At 40.1% G+C, this 25,590-nt stretch overlaps 1 protein-coding gene across 1 annotated transcript in view; it reads right to left on the bottom strand.

Annotated features, from left to right (window-relative positions):
* Positions 1-5,251: 5,251 nt before the first annotated feature.
* DNAJC1 (DnaJ heat shock protein family (Hsp40) member C1) overlaps positions 5,252-25,590 on the bottom strand; it is a 113,351-nt gene continuing 93,012 nt past the window's right edge. The window contains exons 9-12 of the mRNA XM_055709385.1: positions 21,513-21,632; positions 7,504-7,552; positions 6,556-7,037; positions 5,252-5,467 (exon numbers count right to left, since the gene is read on the bottom strand). Of these exons, the coding sequence (XP_055565360.1) occupies positions 5,399-5,467; positions 6,556-7,037; positions 7,504-7,552; positions 21,513-21,632 (720 nt within the window). The 3' untranslated portion in view covers positions 5,252-5,398. The remainder of the gene's footprint in view (positions 5,468-6,555; positions 7,038-7,503; positions 7,553-21,512; positions 21,633-25,590) is intronic.

The raw sequence follows: 25,590 nt of genomic DNA, 5'->3' as shown, positions 1-25,590 counted from the left end.
TTTAGCCCCTTGCTAGTTGGGTGCAGCCTCGGGCTGAGATGAGCTTTTGGAACGAGCAGCACAGGAAGACGGTGTTGCCGTAGGCCTGTGCCATTTGTGTATTGTTCCATCTGCTCAAGTCCTGTGGACTGAATATTTTTCTTTTATTTTCAAGTGGGGAAAACTGTAGTCCTGAAAGAAGGTAGGTAAATGAGCAGGCTTAGAACTAACACCAGGGGCATGTGAAACCTCATCTGGCACAGCCAGGGGCGTCGCTGCCCTCCATCAGGCCATCAGGGCTAGAAAAAATTCCCTACGCTTCTAGGGGTAGTGAATGTTTTATACTATTAGGTGAAGAGGCTCAGAGGACTAGGTATTTCTGCTGATTAAACCTACACACCATCTAGCCACGCTCTAGCACTGGGTACCATCTGGCTTCTGGCTCTGTTAGGTGTCGCCTATTTGTTACGGTCGGTGATAGGAGAGTATATAGCATGTATATGCTGGGGCACTAGCCTTACACTTCATACTGGTAGACCTGTAGGTGAGGGAAGAAAAGCCCAATATGCCCACCAGCACGAGGCCTCCGGGAACTCCTGAGTGTCCCTTCTACTGGAGTCACAGACTGGAGGGCTTTACTCATGGATCTAAGATGAAGCCAAAAACTTTACCTGGTTGTCTTGCTGCCGTTGGAGCAGTTCCATTGAAACCAGTAAAAGTACCAAGTCCTGCTTTTTTTTCCTTGTGTTTCTTATTATTTGAGGGACTGCCTGAACTCTGGTATTAGTCTTCTGGTAAGATGTAGAGAAGCGTGAAAGGGGCAGAGTTGGAAATACTAGTAAAACTGAGAAATTCAGGACATTCTTAAAATCTCAGCTTGTTAAGAGATTGGTGCCAGAAGCCCAAGACGGCAATGGATGTTTTACAGTACGCATAGTCCTGATCAACCGCAGGGAAATAACTGAGAAAGGCGACTTCTGTCATCCAAACGAAAATCCAATTCACTAGCTCTTTAAAGAAAGAGACCACATCAAAGCCAAGTTCACGTGAGGGCCAGATGCAGTCAAAACCAACCTTGTTTCAATGATTTTTCAGATCTTGACATCAAAGATGATGGTCTGTGGCTGATTTGGCACTGGTTCAGTAGAAGCCGATACTGCTGTCCCTGTGGAATGCCTCTGATGCCAAAGCAGCCCAAGCCACTGAGCTGGTCACTGGTAGCCAAGTCACTGGTTCCCGACCTGCCCTCACATGTGGGGAACCGCTCTCGGTTCAGTGTCACAAGAGCAGCACAGCCCAAGTCCACTGCATTTCAGAAGAATTTCATTTTAACAGGCTTTTGAACTTTCTGCTGGTTTTTTTAACCAAAATCCAGCTTTACTGACAACAAGCCTTATGGCTTACATGAGCCAACTAATACTGGACAGCCTATGACATCTCAAATCCTGGTTTTATCAACTTTATCCATTCAAGCTGTGTTACTCTTTCAGCAATATAATTGCGTAACATTAACTAACTGATTAGCCAGTGTCTGTTTTTCATAAGTTGCACTAAACTCTCACTGTTGGTTCTGCCTTTAAAAGGCTCTTATTTAAGTCAAACACTCAATATTGCTATTGTTTTCAGACAGTCATCTCACAGAGGTCATACTGCAAAATCTTACCTGAACTTTTTTTTTCCTTAATTCATACACTGACAGCTGTAAAGTTGAAAAGAATGCAGTCCAAACTCTTCTAGAACTAAATTAGAGCACTACTGACCTTTATAGCATCTCATCATACTCTACTCATTCACTTGCGTATGGTTGTCAGATGGCAAGGTTACAACGTTCTGATGCTTTAGCTTGACATTTGGAAGGCATCCTCAGCACGGTACGGTAACCCTGCCCTCCCTGGCTGGTCTGCCCCAAATGCCACTTTCCGTCGGGTTTTGCCTATCCCGTCAACAGGGATGTGCAAAGAGGCTCCAGACAGGCTCGGATGTGACTTGTTTAGGTGCAAGTCACAGTACAGAAGCTACAGCACAGACCCTGTAAGACTGAAACCTTTTCATGCGCAAAGTTAAAGGCTCTTTGAGGTACAGCTCACAGCTGCCCAGGGAATTAAAATTATTTTGCTAGCAAGCAAATACAAACATTACTTAAAGGAAATGTGCATTCCTTGCTAGAGCAAAAGTTGGAAGAAGTTGCTTAAATCCCAAGCCTAGAGTGACCTTGATTTTCAGGGACAGAAAGCTTTAGAAAAACCAGTGTTGGTGGTAGATACCAGAACCACAAGGGAACAAAGCCTGGCTATGGCTCCAGTGAGCATCACATCTGACCTCAGTCATCACAGACTCGATCCACTGCCAAAAGGGCTGGCTGTCACCATCCAGCGCTCAGGCCCTTACCCACACCACCTTCCTCCCTGCAGCCAAATGTGAAGCGAGACTGGCTGGGGCCTGGACAAAGCTTTCACCACATCACTGCAGGAAGGCTCAGACTCCCTCCTTAGTGGCCGTCTCCGAGGATGTGCCTGCGGAGATCAGATCCACTGATGCTGGACACTGACTCACGTTCTCATCCTAAAAGACCGCCGCTGCCAGACTACTCGGTGTGAAACACCCTTCCACTTGCACACTGCAGAACCCTTCCAGTTCTTGACCATGGGACAGTTGGGCCTGCCACCCATTCAGAGTGCAGCTGCACTGCAGAAGAGGCCGATGCATTTCTCTTGCACAGCCAGCTTGTCTCTGCTCTCGGGCAGCTTGATTCTTCAAGCAGTAAGGATGCAATCTGTCAATTCACTTCCATCTAGGCATAAGGAGCACCAGTGATTAGACACTGACATCCATCCCTTCAGGTACACAACCTGACAAGTGTGACAGCACGGCACATGCAATCTCTGCCCATCCTTAAGGATCTTTCTTCAGATAAACTGTATTTGTCAGGAGCACTGCTTTAAGTTTCTCAGTGTCAATGTTCTTAAAAACAAAAAACAAAAAAAAAAAAAAAAGAGAGAGAAAAGTTTCTTACCAGTAAGTGGTGCTCATCCTTCTTTAGTAGATCCCCCATCCAGAAAGGCTAGGGCAGAGGAAGCTGAAGGTGTTGGGCAGGCAGTATGTAATTATTGCCACATACACAGTCGTGACATGGGCAAGTCTTGAGCAGGTGCTCTTACATCTTAAGCTCTTAAAAGATTTCCAATGATAAAGGTGTCAAGGCCCTCCCAAGTCTTTATTATGTTCACCACTGGATTTTTTTGCCCCAGCATCTATCTAAACTATTTCTCACTCCAAACTGTGCCCGTTATTATTCTTCATAGCCACCACAGGCATGTAACAGTTCTGTATTAGTTGTATCAGGGAGACGAGATCACACAAGTGCAAAGCTCTCCTTTTACATACTGGAAGATCTCTCTCCCCCACGACCCGTCTCTCTTGTACAGCAAATACCAAGAATTCCCTCTGTCCTTCTTAGCACATCAGGCTTTGTAGACTCTGGATCATTCTCTTTCTTTGCTGTCTTCTGGAGGTCTGCCTCTTCCTCGAAATGTGATATACCAAACCAGGCATACCATTCCACATGAAGTCGTCTAAATCCAGAGTGGAAAGATGATTCTTATCCTCACAGGCTATACTCTCCTGTTACTTGGTTTCTTTTTTTGAAACGGCAGAAATATTCCAATTACCCATCTAATTTTTCATGAACAATCCATCTCCTCCGTTCGCTTGTGCTGTCCTACCCCAGCCCTATCAATGCTCCACCAAGTTAATTTTCACCAAGTCACCTAAACATTTTAGCAGCTTTTCTTTGTAGCCAGTTCAATTACCTTGCTTTACAGCTGCAGTCCTCTATCCTTGAGCATTCTGGATGGCTAATACCTTTGGAAAGTTAAGATTTCTGGGCATCTCTTGAAAATACCTCACCTGATCTCATTTAAGACTCTTCTTTCATAGGAGGTGCATGAATAGCACAGAATTACTATTCAATCTGTTTAGTTTCCAATGCAGTTAACCAGTGAAGTTCTCTGTGAAAATTCAGAAGCGTTATTTTGTGTCTAGTAAAGTTGCTGTAGTATCATTATTTCTACCAACTAAGATAATTTTTTTATATATGACAAAAAAATATTTCCTATTGATAAAGGAACTCATATGGAATACTTATCTTCCCTGAATATTTCTTCCTTAATGTTTTAAGGGAATGGGATGAAGTTCTGTGAAATGCTGCTCTGTCACAAGCAAGACAATTGGCAGTTACTGGGAAAAAATCAACAGTGTAAATGGCAGAAAGCTGACAGATTTTCAGCCACCAACTTCCAATTTTGAGTTCAGATACATGATCCCCTGATTTTTCTTTTTAATTCTGATTTAAAGCTCAAAAACTTATTAGAATCCTGGTATTAAATCAGAATTTGTGTGGTAAATCTTCAAAAAATGCAAGTCCATAAGGTTTCTGACAAAATTGACTATGATCACTGCTTTGATTTATTGATATAATTTAGAGCCCATTAAGTACCCTTTATTCCAGCGCTGTAAGCTTTGCATAGCTTTTCCAAAATTATGAAAACCAAGATGGCAGGTAAGGAATAATAACCCTTATAACCGATTCTAATACAAAATTAAACCATATTGAACGCAGAGTATACAAAAATACCCCAAATATGAGAACTCCTAGCCCAATAATGTTAGCTTTTAAGTCCTATACTTAAAAACTGATCATGAAGTATATGCCTTGTATATCTTAATTCTAATTAAGAGCTTAAGGCCTTTAATGTTCTTACTCATTTCAACTTTACCAAGTTAAGAGCACTATCAAATATCACTGTGTATTAGTCTGCAGGGTTGGTAAAAAAGGTATTATATTGCAGGTGCATATAAATGTATGTGGAAGTTAACATCAGAAATACTACTTACTTCAAAATACTGTTAGAATGAATAGACATTTCATGTAGCAGCAGACATGCTTATAAGCATACGGTCTTGGATTTACAGCTACAAGAAAGAAAAATATATGCCGAGTGCAGAATTCAATTACTCTCGTGCTTGCTAAACAGTTTCAGATCAATTGCCTCTTCAAAAAACCCCCAAAACAACAAGTTCTTTTTATATATATTATATATATATATATATAAATAATGTATATTCATTGGCTGTAAACCTACCAGTTCCAGCGTGCAATTATCAGTGTGGGCTTTCCTGAAGGTCCACTAATTTTTAAGATGTTGTTACCACACATCCGCATAAGCCGCTCTCCAACACAAAAATACACCTTCATTCTTCAACACAGAATAGGTAAGATGGTATAAGATTTATTAATATTTTCTTTTACTAAGGCACCTGACATATAGAAATACTGAGGTACAAAAATGCAGTTTCCTGCATATGAGATTTAAAACCACATTTTGACAAAGATGAGCTACATCTCTTCTGCTCAGAACATTCAGCTTTTGGCCATTTTTTTCTTTTGTACCAGTTCAACAAGCAACTTGTATCTTGCTATACACTCGTCCTAAAAGGAAAAAGGAAAGTGTTGATTAAAGTTTGATACTTTAGTATTGCTTTAACTCTCCTCATGCTACCTCATCTAGAAGAGCTAGGTTCTCAGGGTTGTGTGGGTTTTTCTGGGGTCTTTTTTTGGCTTTGTTTTTTAAGTTGCACACTGAATTTCAGGAGAATCTACATATAGTGAAGAGCAGATCAGAAAAATGAACTTGCAATTTATGTTTCTTAATGGATAATTTCTCTCTTTAGCGCACGCAAACCCAAGAAAACAGTTGCTCAGTACCTCCTGACAATGACTCTAAAAGCAATTATTAAACGGTTGTATTGTAATACCTATTTCAGAACAGTTATTCTGGTACGAGCCACGCCGCAGGTAGGTTAAGACAGGCCTTTACAGTCGCTAACATAGCACCTGCTGATACCAGATACTGTTGAACAGCTTCAGAGCCAAAGAAACACTCAAATCCCCCACCCAATCTTCCTGCTTTCTCATGCTGTGTTTGGCACAAAAAAAAAATGTAAGGATTTTTTGCTGCTACAATGACTGAAGCAAGCACACAACTATTACAAAATCTAGCACAGACCAACTGTATCAATGACACTGAATGCTGTTTTAAAGTGTACACTTACAAAAAGAGCATCAGATTATTGAGCATTTAACACTTACAGATGGATTACTTACTTTGTTCATTGAGATGGGTTGAGAAAGCTATTGTAAAAGGTATTGTAAAAGTGTAAGCAAAGCAGCTCACCAACATTTGGTTACTGACTTTGAATAAAAATTTGGTTTAAAATCTAATCTGTCCTGCAATTAAAGATCTGAAAGGCAGAGGAGAGGTAGGTATTTAAAAGAAAAAGGAGGTATTTCAACATTCTCTCTAATAGATCAAACAAACTGAATTATGTGGAAATCTATTTTAAATAAAAACAACAAACATGACAGTGATGCTCTTTAGGTCGATTGTGTCTGGACTAATAGGCTAAGTAAAGACCTAACCTGTCTGCATGGACCCTCAGTTCTTAAGGTAATCACAAACCTGTAGAAAATATGTTTCCCCTCAATTTATACTATAGTTCAAACAAAACTAAGCATACCTTGCTTTTTCCAGGAACACATTTTGCTATTTTATCCCAGCGATCCGATGTTCCCTTTGGATACTGCTGCAAGGCCATTTCAAGAAGTTTCTGTTGATTTTGAGTCCACAGTTCTTCTGGGATACGGCTTTTCTCTCTTTTTCTGCTCTCATCATCACTGTCTTCCTCTTGCTCAGCGTTATCAAAGTCTTTCTGGCGTCTTCCTCTGCCCTTCTCTTCTGGTACCTCTTTCATTGCTAGCAGAGTCGTTTCAGGTGCTTTGACAATTCTTCGTTTGCGGTGTCTAGTTTCACTTGCAATAGTCTCCTTTTGACCCATTTGGACATGCACCTGCTCTGGGATATGATCATAGTTCCCCTCCTCCTCCTCCTCTTCCTCTTCCCTTTCCCGCTGGGTGATTATGTAGTCTGGCAAATTCACGTTGACTTTGACATTCTTGGAATTCTGGGCCAGTGTTTTAAGCTCAGAGAGCCTAATGATACCTGTTGGAAGTATTGTTGTTACACTTCTAAAAAAATAAAGCAAACCACAAACAAGCAGGGAACTGCCCACATATAAAAGGTACTCAGAACAGTGCAGAGAGGGGAAAAACCTTCCAGATGAAGAGCTTAAGGAAAATGCTTATCAAGAAATCAAATTATTTGTTACGAAGCAATGAACTTTGCCAATTACGAGCTTATCTGGTTACCACACTGATACAAACAAACAGAACAGTCTGAACAAATGAACAAAACCCAGAATAAACTGACTAAGAAAGCCTGGAAGGATGTAACTACAGGGAAACACTCCCTTAGAATACCCATCACTTCTTTGCTCAAAGTAAGGCAAGGTTGCAAAAGTCTCTTAGCAAAGCATGCCCTGAAAGGTACCAAATGCAGTGTACTTGCATAGCTATAATCCAAATATGGTGCTTTTTGGAAGCATCAGTGAGGATCTGGTAGCACACACCTGGTGTATACGTAACGGGATCCTTCAGAACTTTGGCTTTCATGGTAACCTGCATGAAAACAACAAGAGAAAGGACTATTAAAAAATTACATTGTTCAGGTTATTGAAGAATTCATTAGCAGGTTGCTGCAAAACACCAACATTGAACATACATTAAATACTGCGAGGCTGATGTTCTTCTGCTGGCTTTGTTCATATAAAGATTCCAAACTGGCAAAAACTAACTTTCTAGACTTTGTCCTTTCTAAAACATTCCTAGCTTATTAAAATAATGTAAGTGATGCTACACATTTCTATCAACATAATACATCACAGTTGATATTCAGGTTTTTTCTTTAATTGTTAAAACCTTAATTCTCTAACCTAAAAATACCACAAGGGGGGGGGGGGGGGGCGGGGGGGGAAGGAAACAAATGAGTTATCTTCTATATATCAGTTTCTCAATACTGAACAAAAGAACCCACGTAAGTCCAGATGACGAAGCATGCTAATGGACAGGCATGCAGTCCCAAATTAAATCTAACAGTCTGAACATGAAAGATCAGCGAAGACACCTCCTAAGCTCCAATATTTCAGGAAAAAGATTTGTTACTGAGAATCCAAAGGATGGAGAGCTGCCTGCGTCAGCCTCTCCATGTATACCAAAATCTGTATCCTGGGAGAAAAGTAACACCAGATTTAACATTTTCATTTTTACTTAAGTAAGGAAACAAGCAGGCTTTCTCCCACCCAGAGTAAGGAGCTTCCCCATCCCAAATTTCTGGGCCTTACCATAGATAACGAAGATGACAGGCTTAATTTAAAATTAAGATCCTTTTAATCACTTAGATGATTTGATGTAACACAGATGCTAGATCTGAAATTCAAGTACCAAATAAAAGCATCTTAAAATGTAGTACTCAAAGAAACATACACACTTTTAAGTACTGAAAATGTTTTATGAAGACCAGATTTTAATTTCAGTTTTTTTGAATATGAGGTCTTAGTGAAAAAGCTAGAAATCGAAATCAAGCAGTCTGAGCCACTCAATTAAAATGTAACCAGGCAACACAATGAATCAGAACCAATACTACCTGGGATGGGGAACCTGTGTTTCCTGCTATTTGAATCTGGGACTACAGATGTTAACATCTGTTTAGTGTAAAGCACTTGGTAGCGTGCTGCCCAGAGCAAAAATAACTTAAAAAAACCCAATAATATATACAAAATAAGTCAGAAATTCCTCCCTGTGGGATCATATTTACCCGCAATATAAATCATTCAGGTCTTCAGAGCCACAGCATAGACTTTGCTGTTTTAGCTAACTAATGTTAATAACAATTATTCTCTATGCTGAGCTGCACTGGAGAGCAACACGCCAGGGGCCTGTACAGCTATTTGCTGGAATTAGAAGAAGAAAATAAAAAGACTCAGGATTTTTGTTCTATGCAAGATTTGTGAGTACTTCAGTAGTTAAAATACTTTGGTACCATCTGCTTCTAATCTAGTCTGGTTTTGGTTCCTCCCACCCACCTTTCTGCTCTTGAAATTACAGGACTTTGCTTTAAAAATAGGCAAGTGCTGGATCTCCTTAACTAAATGACAGCAAGACTTAACAAATTAAGCCTCATTTTCTGGGCTGATAAGTTTAATGAAAGTTGTGATTAAATTTAAATGCAAACTCTGTGAACAAAAAAGAAAAAAAATCCCAACTCCAATTAACCAAAATCTTTATCTAGACGTAGGTATCTGGCATAGAACACTCCAGTTTGTACTGTTGCAGTATGATAAAATTTTAACTGTTCAAAGAGAAATCATGGAATACTAATATGAACAGGTAATTCTAAGTAGCACTAACAGTTCTGTCTGGGATCTGCATGATCCTGATTTTAAAAGCCCAAGATGGATTTTGTTCAACTTACTCACTAGTGACCTGGATGAAGGGGCAGAGTGTGCGCTCAGCAAGGTTGCTGATGATGCCAAACTGGGAGGAGTGGCTGGTAGCCCAGAGGCTGCGCTGCCATTCAGCGAGACCCGGGCAGGCCAGAGAGCTGGGCAGAGAGGAACCTCCTGAAGTTCAACAAGGGCAGGTGTAGGGTCCTGCAGGTGGGGAGCAGTAACCCCACGCACCAGCGCAGGCTGGGGCTGACCTGCTGGAAGGCAGCTCTGCGGGGAAGGGCCTGGCAGCCCTGCTGGACACCAAGGTGCCCGTCAGCCAGCAGTGTGCCCGTGGGGCCGAGAAGGCCAGTGGTACCCTGGGGGGCATTAGGGGCAACGTGGCCAGCAGGTCGAGGGAGGTGACCCCCCCTCTGCTGTGCCCTGGTGAGGCCGCATCTGGAGTGCTGTGTCCGGTTCTGGGCTCCCCAGTTCAAGAGAGACAGGGAACTGCTGGAGAGGCTGCAGCAGACGGACACAAAGATGACGAGGGCACTGGAGCATGTCCCTGATGAGGAAAGACTGAGAGAGCTGGGCCGGTTCAGCCTGGAGAAGAGAAGACCGAGAGGGGATCTCACCGATGCACCCAAATACCTTAGGGGCAGGTGTCCAGGGGCTGGGGCCAGGCTCGTTCAGTGGTGCCCGGCGACAGGACAAGGGGAAACGGGCACAAACTGCAGCACAGGGAGTTCCACCTGAATGTGAGGAAGCACTTCTTGACTTTGAGGGTGACAGCACTGGAACAGGCTGCCCAGAGAGGCTGTGGAGTGTCCTTCTCTGGAGACATTCAAAACCCACCTGTATGTGATCCTGTGCAACCTGCTCTAGGTGAACCTGCTTTATCAGGGGGCTGGACTAGATGATCTCCAGAGGCCCCTGCCAACCCAGACCATTCTGTGATTCTCCTTAAAACAGATGATCCACTAACAGAAATTACCTTCCTTGAAGAGCTTATAGTCTAAAATAATAAAAATTAAAATAGTCGTGCTCCATTTTCATTATTAGTAGTGTCTCCCTACTATGAAGCCTATGAAGGCTGAGTGGAGGGGAATCCATTCTTGCCTGCTGAACAGAATGGATCCTGAGTGCTGTCCCGCTATGCATCTCTTAACTACAAACTGTATTATATAAACTGGGCTATAACAGATTACCTTGAAACGAGTGAGAAGAACTTGCCATGCAAACAAGCAGCTGATCCTTTAGAGGATTTCTGCAATGATGCCGTGGATGTGAATATGGCAAGGCATTATCTATCTACGTTCATGCATTCCAGAAAAAGAGTTTCTGTACCATTTTGCAATTTTAAAAGTACTTCTTTCAAAGATGTACAGCTTACTCATAAGGCCAAGAAGACAGGAAAAAAGACAGAAAGATTCCCTTAAGAAAATAGAGCAGAACAAATCGCAAGCAGTATACCGAGTTGCTACCTCAATGCCAATGTTCAGTTGTCTCTACATTCAACTCTGACTTTTCAGAGGTTGGCAATTAACCATTTCATCCTTCAAACTGAGACTGCACATGCAACAAACTTTGCACTGGAAGTGGTGCAAATCAATATGCTGGATTCAAGTTTCCTTTGCAAGACAGACGTTCCCAAATTAGGTTAGTGTCAGTATCCCATAATAAATACAAATTTTGCTGCATATTACATCTGATTGAATTAGAATCTAAACCAGGCCTCTCCACTAGAACAGTGAAGGATTTTGGTTTATTCCTAGCTTCTACTGGCGTTTCACATTTCCCTGTACATGCGAAAAGTTCAGAAGTACCAGTCTTGCCATAGATTATCTTATTTTAGCTAACTTCAGCCATAGCAACTTGGTGGACCCAAATGTAGCATTTGTAGTAAGTTACTCCATTTATCACACCTACTATTTCCAATGCTTTCTCTTCTGAAGGTATTATGGCATCTGTCCACATTTTGATGGACTTTCAATTTGAACATTCAGCAGGTAAGCTGGAAATAACAACTGTGTGTATGGTTTAGATATTGAAAATCTACAATTTCAAACACTAAACAAGCACCTTCAGTTGACTTAAGTTTGACAAGTCATCAATCTTTTTACTTACTGCTTTACTATCATCATTCACAGGTTACATGAGAAGATTATTTGTCTATTATTCTCTCCCCTTTTTTTTTTTTTTTTTTTTGGTCATCTTTCTTCTTATGGATGTTTTTGCAAGACCTTTTCCAGGTGCTATGTACAGCTCATGTCTACTCCAGCTCTTTGCACTGACTTCAGGTATCACTTATTTAGACTTAAGATTTATTTGTCCATCAGCTTCAACTGTCATTGCTATTAAAGATGCTGACAGGGCAAGAATCATAACATGTCAGTATTAAACTACTAAGGATTATTAGGAATCCAACCTATGGAACACAAGAAATTGTATTTCAATTTCCTATGTTTGAGTTTAATCATTGCTCTTGCCACTCAAGTTTGCAGACTCTTCTGTTGCCAGTTCCTCCACACTTTCTGATATCCTCAATACCAATTTAAATTCCCTCTCCTGTGGTGGGTGGTGTTAAGAACTAGGTAGTTCTTAACAGTGATTTTTTTAAAAAAAAATCACTGTTGCGCAATGTAAGTTGCTCTGTTGCTTTCTCTACTCAATTTCTTATAACTTGCTTATATTATTACTTTTTCCAAGTATGTTATCTGTTACCCTAATTAAATACTGTTATTCAAAGTATGAAGCAGCTATAGAATCACTCTTCTAGTTATTATTGCTGATTGTTCCTGCATAATGCTTTAAAATTACAGTTTTCATGTACATTAAATTATGAGTTTTATCATGACTGTGAAAAGTTGTGCTAAAAGCCTGCTGTTATTGACAACAGCTTTCACCGGAGTATTAGCCAGTTCTTAAGTAATGCTGGGTCTGGGGACACCTTAAATAATAAGGATCAGGACTGTGAAATTGATTTAAAACAGAAGAGGGCAGATCTCATATTCCTGCAAGTATCTGTACTGCTGAACAGACACGCTGCATTATTTTAGAGAAATCAGCTTTAAACATTTCTGTTTCCCTGCCCAAATAACCTAGGCATCCCTGTAGTCCACCAGGGATAACACACGTCACAAATGAAGTCAGGTAATCACATGCACAGTGAAAAAGATTTTTTTAGATTGAGAAAGATGACCAAAAACCCCCAAAAGGTTGGATGCAAGCAATCAAATTGCTGAAGCAGAAATCAAACCATCTTACTGTGGGACCTAAAGAAAAAAGCCACATGAACAGTTTGCTTCTGAGAACTCCCTTCTGAATTCAGTTTCAATAGCTCTTCAGCTACAAAAAGATTTTATCGAAAGCAAGTGGGATTAGTGGGATGATTTTATGTGATGAAAGCCAGACAGAGATGGTTTCCTCCTGTACTGCTGACAATTAGTCTGGATCACAAGACTAGTTGCTACTCAATGAGACACCTAGGAGTAAAAACATTCCTCATCGTGAACATCCAAATGTTAAATCTCTTGTTACCCTGGACACCTGCCACTTCTTTCAGATGGGACAATCGAAGCTCCAGAGATATACAGGAGAAAAAAAATAATTATTCAGAGTCAGCTTAAAAGACTCTCAGTAGCACAGGCAAAAGCAAATGTTGTGATCACATGAATGAGAGGCTACTTTTCATCCTGCAGGGAAGATAGGCATAAAAAAGCACAGAATTGTGAGAGATCTAGAGGGAAAACCCTGTAAAGTCAGGTACAGTGATCCTACTGATGCCAAACTGAGAGAAACAGCCCTTTTGCAAAAGCTGAAGAGCAATTCCCCATTCCCACAGCAGCAACCAGCAGCCCCTCACTTCAGCTGATGTCTCCAGCACCGTAACCTGCCCAGCTTCGCAGGGCACATGCCCACAGGGCTCTGCAGCCTTTGCCATTTGCTGTCTCCTGGCAATTTTCTGTGGGCAACAATCTACCTTCCTTCCCTGAACAGGATACTATTTTGATTAGCATCACACCAGATAATTACAGAAGTAAAATCCTCTTGGTTTCTGACAACATTCTGAGAAAACAATGTGGGGTTTGTAGAGGAAGACATAGCCATTTGGTTATGACCATAAGACACAGACATTTGGCTTCCCAAATGTATATAACCGTCTTGCAAGGATGACGTTATCGTGCTACTGAAAACCGGGGGCTCTGATAAAATTGTTTAATAATCTTAGCATCTTCCTGAGCAGAAGTTCTCTAAATATTTACTAAAGCTGCCAGTTTCTCAGCATCAACTATCAGAAATCTGCTGTCCCAGTAGCAGTGCCCTGTTCATCTAGTTAGCTTCCTGCACACTCCATGTCTAGTTATGTCATGTAAAAACACCAAGATCTCTGGAATTAGAGAAAAATAATGTGGAGACAGACTGTGAGTAGTTGAGGCTAATAGGCAGCAATAAGGAACTACTTGAATCTTTGAGGCTAATTTGAGTTATAATCACACTTTTCTCATAAAGGAAAGCCAGACACACAAGAATTTTAATGCCTTTCTGGCTTTGTCGAAGTAGTAGGTTTTTGCAGCTCTAACCTTCCAAAACAGCACAAAATAGACTGCCAAATTTAAAGGTCTTCCCTGATAACCAAAATACTACCTGCTGCACTGAGTTTTCTTCCAATCTAGATCTAAATATTTTTTTCATAGCATCCACAATTGTATCAAGAACTGTGTGACCGAAGTCAGACAACAATAATAACCCATTCATCTATTTTCATGTGACAGACTCAACATTTGTTGCTTCATAAACTGCCTTGCTTTACAAACACTAAAAGGGCTGTTAAAATTGTCTGCCAGTTTTAACAGATTGGTGAAACTTCAAATACTGAAGCACCAAGCCAAATCGTTCTCCATTTTTGCAAGCATCCCAATTTGCAACTTACTAGAACTCTTGAAACGATGCATGTCAAATCAGAAGATGCACCTTTATTTTAGCACTGCTTACAACAGTTTGCTTAGTACACTGTTACCAACTTTCCCAAAACTATGTAACATAACTAGTCTTTATCCACTGTGTAAATGACATGTTGAATGTAACGCTAACATAGCAAATGATTATTTTAAGGACAACAGCTTTTATTCTTGAAAAAACTAAGAAACATGTTAGGAATTTAATTGAATTTTCTTAGACCAACCAGCTGCAGCTGGCAACAGTACAGTTTTCTTATGGTTACGGACTTTGAAGCTGTGTGTGATTCTAAACTTTGCCACAGCAGATGGAGAAGAGGTAGCCTCCTCAACAGAAACACCCAAAACAACTGTGAGTTTAATTATGAGGCAGTTGTAAGATGTGGCCTGCAAAAAAGGCAAACTTGGCCTAAATCACCAGATGCAGAACACTAGCCTCTCTCCAGTTTAAGTGCCCAAATAGTTAATTTAAAGCAGCAGCAGAATTACTCCTTTTTTCAGGACACAGAAAGAGGAAGAATTCAGCAACGAGAATTGTCTTGATGTTGGAAACCTCATACTATGCTTTTTTTTTTTTTTTTTTCCCCCTTTTATTAGTTGGAATCCATGTTCAAGAGTCTTTAGCTCAATGCTGTGGGCACTCACATAAGGCAAGAGGTTGGTTCAAATGCCCATTGCAACAAATGCTTGGACATACTTTGTGACTGTCGATGCAAAATGCATCCTGAGTCAGAAGCTATGACTTCTGCAATGGAATTCAAACCCAGCTCACCAGGATGCATGTGGGACATTACATTAATTCAAGCCACTCTAAAAAGTTGCAGCGTCACTGGCATGACCACCCCACAAGCCACCTATTTGAATTAAAAGTTGGTGTCTTCTGTAAAAAACTTTCTCCTTTAAGTGAAAAGAATGTGCTAGTCATGCTTTATATGAAGGAAATCAATCCCAACCACTTTTTCCTTCCCTTCAAGTATCAATAGAGACCTTCTGGTGTGTCTGTGGGATTAGCCAGGCGTTTCAAATATTTCACTCTCAGACTGAGGGACCTACATAAGATCTAAATCCCATCTAAGATATTCATAACCCCTTTCAGACCTCAACACGGAGCTAGGCCTTTAGACTTCAATAAGCAACTGCAAGAACTATTGATTACATAAATATATGCAAGCTGCTAGGGGTGAATCTTTCAGAATATCCACAACTGGATTGCACAGTTACTGAGTTAACACAGACATAGTATACAAAATGAAATGCAAAACAGACTTAGGAAAACAATCTCCAGAAGCCAAACACCTAATAAACTCATGAACTTTTACATATGCATTTCATATATACATGTTTTCTTGCTGGCAAGGTAATGAGCTCACGTTTGTCAAAAGTAAGAAATCTATTTTAGAATGGCATATAAAGTACGATGAGTATGAACTCACACAGTCAGACTTAAAAGGCTGAATCTGTTGCTTGGACATACAAGAGATATCACAAAATAAGCACTCCCCAAACCTTGTTTTTGGGTTTCATGATAATTTAGAATGTTTGCTCAAATATAGCCACCTGTCTATTGTTTTGCTGTCTACCTTGGTATTTTTCTGTACAGGCAACAAATCCTAATCAGTCTGTTTTTGCAACACAAATGCATAAGATTAGTGACTGCAGGAGCAAACAGAATCAATTTAAATCCTGTAAGACAAGTGAATGATATTACTTCACAAGTATGAAATCTGAGATCTCTTTGCCTTTAATTTAAAAAACCTGCACCTAATAATCACATTAAAGTCTGTTTGGCATGCCAGACAGCTTTTCCTTCCTCTGTTATTTTTACAATTTGAATGTCCTTTGTAGTTACTGAAATTAATTTATGCCTTTCAGCAAATATTTTTTTTTAAACTTTTTATCTATAAAGGTAGGCATTGTCAAGTACAATATACTTCTATAATTTCACATCTAAATGCTTTTTCTCAGTTTTTGAATTTAGCAAAAGCTGACAATCATTACTATAAATCTTCATAAGGCTTAGCATTTGTCAAATCAAACAATGTAATTTTTGCAGAAATAGTCTTGAAACTCCATTCCATTCATTATTTATATTATGTTATAGGGTGTTCATAGTGCTTAGGAAATTCAAACATAACTTTTTTATTTTGTTTTAAAAGGTCAATTATTTCCTTAAGTATTGGAGGACAGGAATGAGAACTAACCCTGGAGCAACAAGTTCAGCAAGGAAAATGGGTCAAAGAACAGATGTTTAGAGGATGACAGAGAGCAGTGGTACAGGTAACCAGGTCAGCAGGCAGGAATCCTGATTAGAGTTAACTGAACTCCATTTCCCTTTCATAATCAAAGTACTTGAAAATCTAATTTATAACACCAGCCAATTGCAATAAAAATGACTTTAAAAGCTGTGGAAGCTTTCAGTTGTAAAAGCAGTAAGATTTCATTATATTAAGCTGGTTGAAAATCATCTTTATGGGAGAAGATTGCTAAATTCCCAATATGCACATACTAAAATGACAATTAGCAATTTAAATAATTAAACATACTGATAGAATGAGCACAACTTCACCTCATCTATTTTGGGTTGATTATTCATTGGCTGTTAAAAGATGTCTTCCTGAAGAGAGACAAGATAAACATATCCTATATTTAACATGACAAAAGTTAAAGTAATAAGCCTTCTTACAGTATGTCTGCACCACAGTTGCAAGCTTAACCTAGTTCTGAGCTGAAAAGCACAGGAGTATGTTGCAAAGATATTTATGCTGGTATCACATGAGGGAGCATAAATCAAAGCAGTAGAGCTGAATGAGCTCAGGGGCACTACAGCATGGACACTGCTGTTCATTGTTGGATTCTGGCAGGCACTTCCCAGTGGCCCGCATCACATCATGTGGATGTACTTGTTTGGATGGGGAATCTGGTAGACATATCCATGATAATGGGCGTTATAGTAATCATTATTTGTTCAGTGTTGTCAGAAATTACAATTAACAAACTTAAATGCCTACAAACCCCCAATCTGAATAGTAACGGGGAAAAAAAATCTGAAATAACACTTTGTTAGGAATTACTGAACTTAAGAACAGCCAAGCTAAGGTACATGCAGCGATTACTAACCAACTACAGTGACTATCTGGCTTTAATTTTACATTTCTTAAAACAAGTTCACACATGCTTCCAATTGTAGGGAAGGTTTTGTTTCCTCCCCCTTTCCTCCTAGATAGCTTGCACTTGCTAGTCTAATCACAGACCATATGAAGAGAAGGACCTAACCTCAGGCAGAATCACTACATTGATGTCTCTTGCAGATATTTGTGTAACCTGTTCTCAAAGGCCTGCAAATATGGAGGCTCCACAGCAGCTTTATCACCTCCATTGTAATTCTTTGCCCCACAACGTTACTCTGCAGCCTTTGATAAAATTTGAGGTAATTACTTCTTGTCTTAGAAAACTAATACAGCGCAAAGCCCCTTCCCCCTTTACAGCTTTCTTTTCAGGTAGTTGAATACTCACATCCTCAGTTCCTATCTTCTTCCAGTTCAACAACATGAATTCCTTCATAATCTTTCCTTGTAGGTCACATTTTAGAGACTTATTATTCTCATCTGGAATCTTTACCTTGAATCATGTGTTTAAAGTGCAATAGTGAAAACTAGACACAAACTAAGGACACAGGTGGCAGGTTTACCATCCTCCTGGTTTGTATACTCTCAGTAAGTTGCTTGCCTTTTTTACAACTTGCTATTTTTGTTGATTTGTATCTAACTCATTATCTCTCCTAATTCCCATGCTCCTCCTGCTTCTTAAGAGCTACTCCTAGCCAGTTTTTGGGCATCTTTTATTTGTGAACCTGATCACCACCACTTTGCTGTGTGTCCTTGTGTATATTCTCTGTTTTAACTTCACCCTATTTTTTTGCAACTTATTTTTCAAATTTGCTCTGACCTTTTTGAATTCTACTCATCTTCCAGTATACTTTCAGTTCCTCTTAGCTTTGTAAGATTTACATATGCTTACCAGATTCTGGGGTATCAAAGTCATGTTCTAGCAAAATCAAGGAAGAACTTTCCAAGATGAATAAATCTCTCTGAAAAGGAGTCAAACAAATTTTTGGGCCTTCTTTGTATGTGAAAAATCAGTATTAAAGCTCCAAGCATTAGAAACCTTGCTTCATACTGTTCCAAAACTCATTAACATAGCTGCAGGAGGAAAATTCAGAAATTTATTTAAAAACCTTCGAAGCAAACAAATCCACAAAACTAAGTTAAAACACCACCATGAAGCTGAAAAGGTCACGAAAGCCAAGAACACTCTCAAGTCACTCCATCCTGCTTAAAAATTGCCAGTAGAAGCTAATATAGTTTGATGTAGGAATTTACTTTTTTTAAAAAGGAAGGAGTTAAACCAATTTAAAATGGAATTTCTTTGGGTTGGTCAGAGTGAGTGAATTTCTCTGATGGTCTTCTAGTATATATGAATGGTTTCAGCTTATTCTTTAAAAAGTATGGAAATATCTGAGGCAGAAGCAACAATGGATTAAAAAAAGAGATTATTTTGGACTGTATTACTCTGAACTGTTTTTCTTAACACCTAACACCTATTAACACCTACTATTAAAAAGGGGTTGAATGTTTAAAATCACACAGAAACAAGCACACTGTACCTTGTCAATCCTTTCTACTACAGTTCTCTAACTTTGAAAGGAAAACCAAGCCTTGCTGCTTTTGATACCTTACAGGAGAAGAAACAAGCAGGAATTGGTCTCAAGTATTTAAAAAGTATTTCCTGTGTCACTGAAAATGTCAGAAAAACAAATTCAGATTTGTCCTTGGATGTTTTTCTTTTTTAAGATCTAGTGCATTTGCCATATAACACACACTTCAAATTCTCTCTGGCTTGACTAATGTTAAATTAGATGTAAGCAAGGGATTCCCAAATCCTGCTACACAAGCTATTTCAAAACAGCACCTCATACACCAAAACTTACCTCCCTGCACCTTTCCCAGCAGAAACAAGGAATAGTTGTTTGTGCAGCAAATGCTGCCTGCACATGCAAACACCTCTTTTCCTGTTGCAACATTTAACAAAACCAGAAGGTTTTTCTGCAGCTTTAGTGTAACATTTCTTATTCAACTATAGTGATGCCCAAGCAAAATCAGAATCCTTAGTGTAAATTTAGATGCTATTCTGTGTCAGCTTCAACAAATATAAAGGATAACCTGTACGTCTCATTCAATGGCTAAACAGATGTATCTGAAGTAGTTCCCAGTTTCAACATTTCTGATACTGATGCAGTAATGGTTTAAGATCTAGAGAAATTTCCAGGAAGCTTTTGTTTAAGTATTTCTTCTTAAAACCTAATCACTGCAACTCTGCACAATGCGATGATAAAAGTCACAGAAACTCCAATAAGTAGTCTCTGTCAGGAAAGCTGACCCAACGTTATCAGCACTTAGAAATTTTTAGAGAAGTAAAAACTTGTGTGAGAACACTTACAATAATCATATAGTCACTGGAAGTAAGAAGGATTACACTCAGACCTTTCTCCACACATAAAGATCCCTGAATATTCCTTTCTTTCATACAAGAAAATGACAGCTCTCAGAACATACACATTTTTCTCACTTCTCTTTCCAGTTCACTGAAAAGAGCAGCATCTTGCTCAAGACTCCTCACATAATGGAAGACACAAGCAAGCTTTGTTTTTTCTTGCCAGTACTGGATGTGTGCAAGTATGTTCACCAAATATACTATGCAAGGGATTCTTAATAGAGAATGTTTTTACACCTGTCTCAAGGAATAAAGCAGAAAATGTGTGCAAAAGACAATCTTAAGATGGTGTTAGTTTTGTGATGGGTATACGTGGAACCATTCTGGGTGTCTGTATTATCAGTATCAAGCAAATGAATCAGTTTTTCCAAAGCAATCTCAAAAGATCTTTCCCATGCACACTGCATACTACCAAGCTACGTGAAGTATTTTTGCTGTTAATATCTGCTTAGTAAAACGTAGCATGTTTTTTAATAAAGTCACTCCACTTCAGTAGTATGAATACTTCAAGGAGTACGATAAACAACACTAAACAGAATAAACAAAAGAAGACTTAATTTCATTTACATAGCAGGTTAGTACTTCTTGCTTTCATCCACTTATTTGCAAATAAAGTGTGTTATTCTAAAATCATAAGAATGCAAATGGCTTGTTTTCTAGTATATGTAACAGAACTGTATAGATGCATTAAATCTTTCAAAGTAACTTCTAAAAATCTATTTTTGTGATTGTATTAACGGGAAAAACTCACACTTAAGTACACAAATTGCCCAGAAGGCTATAATGGGTTACGTTTCACTCTAACCAGAGACTTTGTTTCCCATTATTTAAGATAAATCCAGAAATATAATAAATAAAGAACATCTAATCTCAAAATGTACATCAACAGATTTAAACATTATTCTCATTAACCCCTACAGAGCCTATAAAATAGGGTCAGCTGAAAGGGCTTTCAAATGGTCCTCAGCAGACACTGTATCATGTTCTAGTGATCTATTGCTTGAAAATGAGAGGTTTTTTACAGCCTAGCCCCTAAGGATTTTAAGATCGTAACACTTCAAATCCATAAGTACAAGCTTTCTTTGATATCTGGTGCAATACTAAAAAATATGAATTAACAAGGATATTAATGATTTTACGCAATATCATTATTAACCATGCTATAACCCAGAAAAAGGGACTGAAATAATATGTATAACTCGTTTTAAACTTTCTAAAGATATTTTGGTTTAATTAATAGAAGCCACCTGTCTAAACACCATTAGCTCATCTACATTTTTTAAGGACTGGCTTCAAACAGAAATACAATCCTTAACCAAGTCACACAAACATTCGCTTGCAGTGAAAGGAGGCTGCTACAAAACCCAAAGCACATTGTTCTTCTGTTATTGGGTTACAGTAGCTCAAATCTGTAAGCACCAGAATCCCCCATACAGCTGATCAGTTACAGCTGTTAATTGCGGAGGGAGAGACTGGCTGACATCTGCTTCTTGCATAGTTAGTTAATGGTTCACTTCCAGGTCCTAAAAGGATTGTAGCCTCTCTCAAAAGACAATATCGGCCCCCATATACGTCTGCCTTCTACACTGCCTGTCTTGTTCTGCTTTGTCACTCTCTATACAATGCAAATCTGAGTGAACTCACATCTGCCACTGATCGACCCAATTCGTGAGCAATCTTTTCCCATCGACCTGGGGTCCCTCCTGGGAACTTAACCATACTTCTTGTCAGCTGGCCAAGGTCCTCCTCTGTCCATTCAGGTGCCTGTAAAACATTTGTAAAACATTCATTACACTGGGATATTGGACATATTTTTGTGAGGTAATACACTGAAAAGAAAATATCTTTAAGCAACTTAATCAAATCATGCAAAAAAACCCCAAAACTTAATACTTCAAGTATCTGGGTACCACCTCCCTGTGCTGTTGCTGAAAATGCATAAACACAGACCAACACTAAGATGTTAAAATTTTTTTAACATTCAAAAAAGGCATTTTGTATATTATACACGCTGACTCATTTAATTTCTTTCAATATTTATACAACAAACATAACATCATAAAATGCAGTAAAGATAAAAAAACATAAATACTTTTATTAAAGGTTATGAAGTTACGCAGGGAGAAAATCAGAAGGGCTAATACCCAACTAGAAATTAATCTGGCTACTGCTATAAGAAACAATAAAAAAAATGTTTCTATACACTAGCAACAAAATGAGGCCTAAGGAGATTCTCAATCCTTTATTGAATGCAGGGGGAAACACAGTGACAAAGGATGAGGAAAAGGCTGAGATCATTAGTGCCTTCTTTGCCTCAGTCTTTAATAGTAAGAACAAGTTGCTCTCCGGGCACCCAGCCCCCTGGGCTGGAAGACAGGGACGGGGAGCAGAATGAAGCCCCCGTCATCCAAGGGGAAAGGGCCAGTGACCTGCTGCACCAACCAGACACCCCCGGTCCGTGGGGCCGGACAGGATCCCCCCGAGGGCACCGACAGAAGGGCTCACCCGGCCGCTTCCCAGCACGTAGGAGCAGCCCTGACTGACCAGGCAGGTCCTGCTGACCGGAGCTCAGCCAGGGACACCCAGCTGCAAAAGGGCAGGAAGGAGGATCTGGGGAGCTACAGGCCTGGCAGCCTGATCTTGGTACCAGGGAAGGCTGTGGAGCAGGTCATCCTGAGCTCCGTCACACGGCACGGGCAGGACAACCAGGGGATCAGGCCCAGCCAGCGCGGGGTTACGACAGGCAGGTCCTGCCCAACTAACACGGTCTCCTTCTGTGACAAGGTGACCCGCTCAGTGGGTGAAGAAAAGGCTGTGGATGTTTGTTGTCTGCTTGGACCTTAGTAAAGCCTTTGACACTGTTTCCCACAGCGTTCTCCTGGAGACGCTGGCTGCTCAGGGCTTGGATACGCGAGCTCTGCGCTGGGTGAAACCTGGCTGGCTGGCCGGGCCCAAGGAGCGGTGGTGAACCGAGTCAAACGCCGTTGGTGGCCGGTCACAAGTGGTGTCCCCCAGGGCTCAGTCCTGGGGCCAGTCCTGTTTAATCTCTTCATCCATGATCTGGGCGAGGGGATCGAGTGCCCCCTCAGCCAGTGTGCAGAGGGCACCAAGCGGGGGGAGCGCTGATCTGCTGGCGGGCAGGAGGCTCTGCAGGGGGGTCTGGGCAGGCCGGGCCCATGGCCGAGGCCAATTGTAGGGGGTTCAACAGGGAGAAGTGCCGGGTCCTGCACTGGGGGCACAACAGCCCCACGCAGCGCTACGGGCTGGGGAAGGGTGGCTGGGAAGCTGCTGGGCAGTGGAGGACCCGGTGGTGTTGGTCAACAGCTGGCTGAACATGAGCCAGCAGTGTGCCCAGGTGGCCAAGAAGGCCAACAGCAGCCTGGCTTGTATCCAAAGCAGTGTGGCCAGCAGGGCCAGGGAAGTGATTGTCCCCCTGTGCTCTGCACTGGTGAGATCGCACCTCAAATACCGTGTTCAGCTTTGGGCCCCTCACTACAAGGCAGACATTGAGGTGCTGAAGTGTGTCCAGAAGGGCAACAAAGCTGGTGAAGGTTCTAGACCACAAGACTTAACAGGAGCAGCTGAGGGAATGGGGGTTGTTTAGCCTTGAGAAAAGGAGACTCAGGGGAGACCTTGATCGCCCTCTACAACTGCCTGACAGGAGGCTGTAGGCAGGCGGCGGTAGGTCGCTTCTCCCAAGTAACAAGTGATAGGATGAGAGGAAACCGCCTCAAAGTTACAGCAGGGGAGATTTAGATTGGATATTAGGAAACATTTCTTCACTGAAAGGGCTGTCAAGCACTGGAATAGGCTGGCCAGGGAGGTGGTCGAGTCACCATCCCTAGAGATATTCAGAAGACATGCAGATAGGGCACTTAGGGGCACAGTTTCATGGTGGCCTTGGCAGTGCTGGATTAATGGTTGAACTTTATGATCTTAAAGGTCTTTTCCAACCTAAAAGTTTCTATGATTAAATCACAATTTAAGATGCAAAATTTTAGACATTTATTTAATTGCGTATGTAAGTTTTTTATTTTTAGCAGAGACAAAGAAAATGGCCTCATTTTTATATATAAAAAATATCTCTAAAACACAACAGTCATTATAGCTTTTTGTCACTGTAATCATTCTATGTTTTAGCATTCTGGGATGACTGAGGAATGAAATCTGTTGATTCTAATATTCCATTAAGACTATTAAACAGATACCCCCCAACACAGTTATGCCACAAAACAAAGCCCGATGCTCCTACCACCTAATAATGAAAAGATATAAAAATGTTTTGCTCTAACTACATAAGACAATCTGTTAAAAATAACTGTCTTCATAATGACCAACTAAAAGTGAACACAGCGAGGAACACACAATTAGAGCAATTTAAGGCATGAAATTGCATTTGCCTCAGAAAGCAAGATGCAGTAACCATCTTTGACATTTGCAGCATCTTAGGCAACGACTGCAGAGCTGAATCTTTGTTATCATCAGTAGTTTGCCATTTTATTTATTTTTAAGGAATTCTTTATGACATACCTCTTCTAATCACCATTTCCGATAATGAACGGGCACATATCAAGCAGTTTGCATTACAGAGCCATCAGCACAGAACAACAGTCAGAGGTGAGTGACCCCAGGGACCATCTCCACAACTACAGCAAAGCTTCTCCCTGACACTAATCCTGCCTGTCATTCTCCCACTGTGCTCTAACCACACTGACATCCGCCTGCTGCACTGCAAGCTTAACGGGGCCCTTCCTGACTTTTTACTGTCTCCCCCAATCAATGGTTCAAGCGTGCTCTTTTCACCATGTCCAAATGGCAGCTTCACTCATAATCAAAGTGCACTGCTCCTGTTAAAGGGCTTCCCGAAAGGCTCCACCATTTGCATTCATTTGCAAAGCAAACTACTTTTATTCACTTTGTTCTGCTATCAAGAGTGTTCCCTGAAGCAGATAAATTGGCATAAATACAACCTGCCACTTAAAAGACAGTAAATAATAGCCAATAGTAGCAAGGATTTTATCAATCGTCCTAGTTTGGATCCATGTAGTCCTTTATTCATTGCAGAAAGCCTCAGACATTCATATTCAGATAGTTTTTAATATAAGTATTAAATGAATTATCTATGATTCAAATGCAAGACATTTAAATAATGTGTATGTGAGAGATCTTGCACATACATTACATGCATTATCATACAATTACACTCTGGCCTACAGAGAAATTATAAATACATAGAAAATCTCCACTTTGCACAACCACCTTATTACTTTAATTATATTAATATATTCCGTATATTTATTTATTATATTATACTACACTAAAGTATTTCTCAGATTTATAGACAAGGTTTGGGGTACTTAATGTCCTACTTACGAAATTTGACTTAATTTTTGAAAAGAAGGCTTTTAACCAAAATCATAGAAGAATTCATTATTTAAATTAATGATGAAAATTTTTGTATCTCAAAATTAGCCTTAATATGCAGTTTACTGTAATTTTCTATTTAATTTATATTAAAACTGTGGGGTTTTTTTTTTCTTTTTTTGGGGGGGGAGGGCAGGGGGAGGGTTGTTGTTTTGTTTTTAAAGTAAGTTCACAGCTATTTTCTCTTACCATATCCAAAGCATAACTAAACAATTACACATGGAAATCAAGATTTTCTTTTCAATGATGTACACATGTTAGAAGCTTTCTGGTAAGTTTTATTTTCAGACCTTTCTGG

This window comes from Falco cherrug, chromosome 4, assembly GCF_023634085.1.
Source record: "Falco cherrug isolate bFalChe1 chromosome 4, bFalChe1.pri, whole genome shotgun sequence".
In the NCBI taxonomy this organism is placed as follows: Eukaryota; Metazoa; Chordata; class Aves; order Falconiformes; family Falconidae; genus Falco; species Falco cherrug.
The sequence above is the reverse complement of the archived record's forward strand: the minus strand, read 5'-3'. Positions and strand labels throughout refer to the sequence as shown.